Raw genomic sequence first — 4,014 nt, 5'->3', positions numbered from 1 at the left:
ACTAAGGTAACCGTAGAGTAATGTGCGAAGAATATGAAAAGACGTGACGCTTCAAAATTTTACAAAAACACATCGAGTCTCCGACTTAGTCTCCAAAAGGTAGCGTACCCAACGTGATGTACTAAGCGCACAAGGAAACAACATAATCTATAAATGTTCAAGTTTAACCTCATAAAACTCAAACTCAAGTAGATGCACTGTTCATACTCTGATCCAAGAACATAGTCAGACCCAAAATAAACAACGGTTCACTTAAGAGATCTGACCTCATCTACACCTACCCGACCTCATAGAGGTCGGATGCAATAGCTTCACTTATTCAAATAAGTAACCAATTTCTAAGATATTTCTTACTCATCTAGAAAGAGGATCTCAACAACCTCCCAAGATAAAAAGAATGGTCATCCATCATTAAACATGAAACTATTCTAAAAAAGTAGTTATCTCTTTTACTATAAATATACTGACTATTTCAAGTATATTCAAAATCCAATCTACTAAAAAACATGTTTAAAATCCTTGCTAACTTATGCATTAGAGTCCCTTGCAAGTCCATCCCCACCTCTGATCTTCACGAGGAACTTGGACGACGACACATCGACACCAGTAAAAGTCGGACGCTCGCTGCCCAAAAAGAGTTTGGACTTCATATTCAAGACTAAGAACAACCAGTTTCAGATAACCTTCAAAACAACAACAACAACAACAAAAAACAACAACAATAATAACATTTTTAGGGTCTCGTTATTTTATTAACGAAATACGGAATTAGTAACTGACAACTACAAATACATAGCATTTTTTGTTTGCTATTTTATCGAATTACCCTTAATGTATTTTTTCTTTTCCCATGCCTATCTCGTTCGATGCTGACTTATTTTCCCCCGAAAAAATATTTTCATATTCAATTATTTCTTTCTAAAACATAATTTCTGTCCATTTGATTTCGCTCCAAAAATACATATTTTTTTTCCCTACAAAAATGTAAAGCTTCTTTAAATATTGTTTATCTTCTTCAATGCTGCAATGAAATCGCGCTATGATAATTGACTTCTCTAACCATTATGTTACCGCTGCCGTTGAGGTATGTCGTAATCTCTAATCAATATCATAGCTTTCTAAAAATCTTCACTACTTTTTTTCTTGCTCCACGTAATAAATTATATTCTCAATTCTCAATTTAATTTATGAACAACATATTCTATATTAATATAATTTGTTATCTTATGACTTTTGCACTTTGCTAATACATTATATTATTGTCTTATTATCCACGAACTATTTTTTTTTTAAAATAACTTTTATTGATTATTAGATATCAACTTCAATAAGAAATGCAACTTCTCTCGTACTCTACTCGATAATAATCAAAGAAAAAAAAAATCCTTATTAACACAATATAAACTTAAAGAATGATAACACAGGCACACAATAATACATATGTTGCCAAATTAAAGAACACCGAATCCATGTCTATGATCAAAACCTTCCGTGACTACACTCAGCAGGAATGCCTTCTGGGAAGCGTTTAAGATCGTTGCAGTAATTATAGACCATGAAATACTTCTGAACCCATCTGAGTCTTCTTCTGCCATAGGCATCGAGCACGCTGTCTTTTCCGCTATTCTGTATCTCTGATGTTGCAACATCAGAGAAGGCAGAAGTAGCGGAGAAGCCAGTGACCTTGAAGTTGCGGTAATAGGCCGTGAAGGGTGCTTTGGACCAATCGGTTTTCACCAAACCTCCTCTTGTGGCCCAATCATCTGCGTTCCAAAGACTCGAATAGATTCTCATTGGCTGGTTCTTTGGGAATGGAACACCATCTGATTCAGCATTCTTGAATACCCTTATTGGGATGTTATCAACCAAGAATCTGCACAAAATTAGTTAATCCACTGCCATTAGAATACCATAAATATATTTTAAAAAAGATAATAATAATAATAGAAGAGAGTAATAATGATTGTAATAAATTAAAGGAGGGTAACGTTGTTCTTACGTGATGTGGTGGGGGTTCCAAATGATAGAATAAGTGTGGAAATTTGTTGTGGGATCAAACCAAAGATAGAACTGTTGCTCTCTGTTGCCCTTACCTTGACTGAACACATTCGTATGGAGAATGTATGGCTCACCACTCACGTTCCCTAGAAACTCAAAATCTATTTCATCATGTGTTGCTCCTTCTGATGACAACTGCACCATCAAATATTCTTCACATAAATAATTAAATATTTAAGTGTGATAAGTCTAATCATAAAAAATGGGCATTAATATTTTACCAAAGATAAAAAAACTCAAATCTATGACTTCTAAATAAATATGGGGAGACTATACAGCTCGTTGGCGTGTAAGTATAATTATTATATCTAACGAAGACCGGTCTTTTTAGTGTGAAAATAACATTATTGAGTGTAAGTAAAAAAGGAATAGCTTTGAAAAATTAAAATTATGTAGTATAACTTGTTTACGTGGGTGTGCTACAGTTCCCGTGAACGTGAACTTGCATTCGAATTTCAAATTGATGACTAAAGTTTACAACCATTTCAATAAAAAAGAGTATGAAAGCATCCATGCTAGTATTTCACGAGGAACAATCACTGTTAAAATATTCTTTTGGAATAAAACAAAATATTAGCAAATTAAAGTGGACAAGAAAAGTATCAAATCAGAAAAGATGCATTAAAATCTATAATTTAAAATAAAAATTATAATTTAAAAAATAACTAATATTAACTTTAAAAAATTATTAATTGAATTTATAGTATTACTATACCTACGTCTAAGAAGATTTGTCGTTAAAACGAACACTTATTTAGTTCTAAAATATTGTTTATATACTAAAATTAATAACTAAAATCAGGTAAAAACTCAGGTCGACTTCACGTAAATTTGATAGTTGAGAGCCGTTAGATAAAAATTTAGTCAAATCAGTTAAATCATATTTAGTTGACTGCACCTGAGTTTCTACCCTAAAATCAGTAATCATGTATTTATATATAAATATGTATAGTTTAATTTATTTTTAATGTGTATTTTATAGTATGATTAATTTTACTGACTGAATTTAGTGTAAATAAAAAGGTAAAAACTCAGGTGCAGTCGACTTCACGTGAAGTTGATAGTTGAGAGCCGTTAGATGGTTTGACTGATTTGACTAAATTTTCATCTAACGGCTCTTAGCTATCAACTTTATGTGAAGTTGACTACATCTGAGTCTTCACCAAATAAAAATTGCGAATTTGAGTCTCACTCTTAATTTTAGGAAAAAAAAAAAAAACAGGAGTGTAATGAATTAAGCAGATAGAGCATACATAATAAGCAGTAACAGTGCCAGCGGAATTGCCAGAAACAAGTTTGAGTTGCATGTCAATTCTGCCAAACATGTACTCTTTCTTGGATCGGAAGCCAGAGCCAGACACTTTATCGAGCGAAAGAGAGAGAAGCTGCCCTCCATTGAATATTTTTGCACGGTTTTCTCCCCATGTTAGATCAAAATCGTCGTAGAAGTTAGCGCTGCACGTACCCACCATGGTGGTAACTACCACCACAACCCCAACAACTAGCAGGTTAAACCCTTTCGTAGTAGAACCACCCATTTTGAACGCAACAGGAAGAAGAGAATAGGGAATGTATGTGATAATAATTTAATGATGTGATGTGTTAGAAATGAAGAGGTGCATGTTATATATATATACATACAAAAGTGCATGATAGAAAGATAGAGGGTAATTTGGGAAATGAATGAATAATAAGAATTTGGGAATAATTATTAGACGCGTCAAGGAAAGTATAGGAAGGCTGGTGCCAGCTTATATTGCTTTGAAAGCTGGAAGCCTTTTGTTTGAACGTTGGTTATTGTATGTATCTAAATTGTATATAGATCGAGTAGGTTGTGGTTTTATTCGTTTTGGGTTTATGCTTTGCATGGAAACGATGGAATGCCATGTATATACGATGGTGAAAAATCAGTTAAAGTCGACCTTACGTAAAGTTGATATCTAAAAGTCTTTAGAT

The 4,014-nt window shown here is 33.2% G+C and overlaps 1 protein-coding gene across 1 annotated transcript; it reads right to left on the bottom strand.

Annotated features, from left to right (window-relative positions):
• Positions 1 to 1,281: 1,281 nt before the first annotated feature.
• Positions 1,282 to 3,672, bottom strand: LOC112795665 (xyloglucan endotransglucosylase/hydrolase 2). The gene is made up of 3 exons (XM_025837719.3): positions 3,312 to 3,672; positions 2,000 to 2,193; positions 1,282 to 1,873 (listed from the first exon to the last, which is right to left on the bottom strand). The coding sequence occupies exons 1-3, from the start codon at positions 3,594 to 3,596 to the stop codon at positions 1,480 to 1,482; spliced, it is 873 nt and encodes a 290-aa protein (XP_025693504.1). The 5' UTR covers positions 3,597 to 3,672; the 3' UTR covers positions 1,282 to 1,479.
• Between the last annotated feature and the right edge of the window lie 342 nt (positions 3,673 to 4,014).

The sequence above is a fragment of the Arachis hypogaea genome, chromosome 4 (genome assembly GCF_003086295.3).
Source record: "Arachis hypogaea cultivar Tifrunner chromosome 4, arahy.Tifrunner.gnm2.J5K5, whole genome shotgun sequence".
NCBI lineage: Eukaryota > Viridiplantae > Streptophyta > Magnoliopsida > Fabales > Fabaceae > Arachis > Arachis hypogaea.
This window is presented reverse-complemented; position numbering and strand designations above follow the sequence as displayed.

Excerpts from the sequence above, each read along its gene's own strand:
- LOC112795665 (XM_025837719.3), bottom strand. The coding sequence starts at position 3,596 with ATGGGTGGTTCTACTACGAAAGGGTTTAACCTGCTAGTTGTTGGGGTT. Across the intron at positions 2,194-3,311 it reads GCACTGTTACTGCTTATTAT|TTGTCATCAGAAGGAGCAAC; the intron begins GTATGCTCTATC and ends TTGATGGTGCAG. Across the intron at positions 1,874-1,999 it reads TGGAACCCCCACCACATCAC|ATTCTTGGTTGATAACATCC; the intron begins GTAAGAACAACG and ends AATTTTGTGCAG.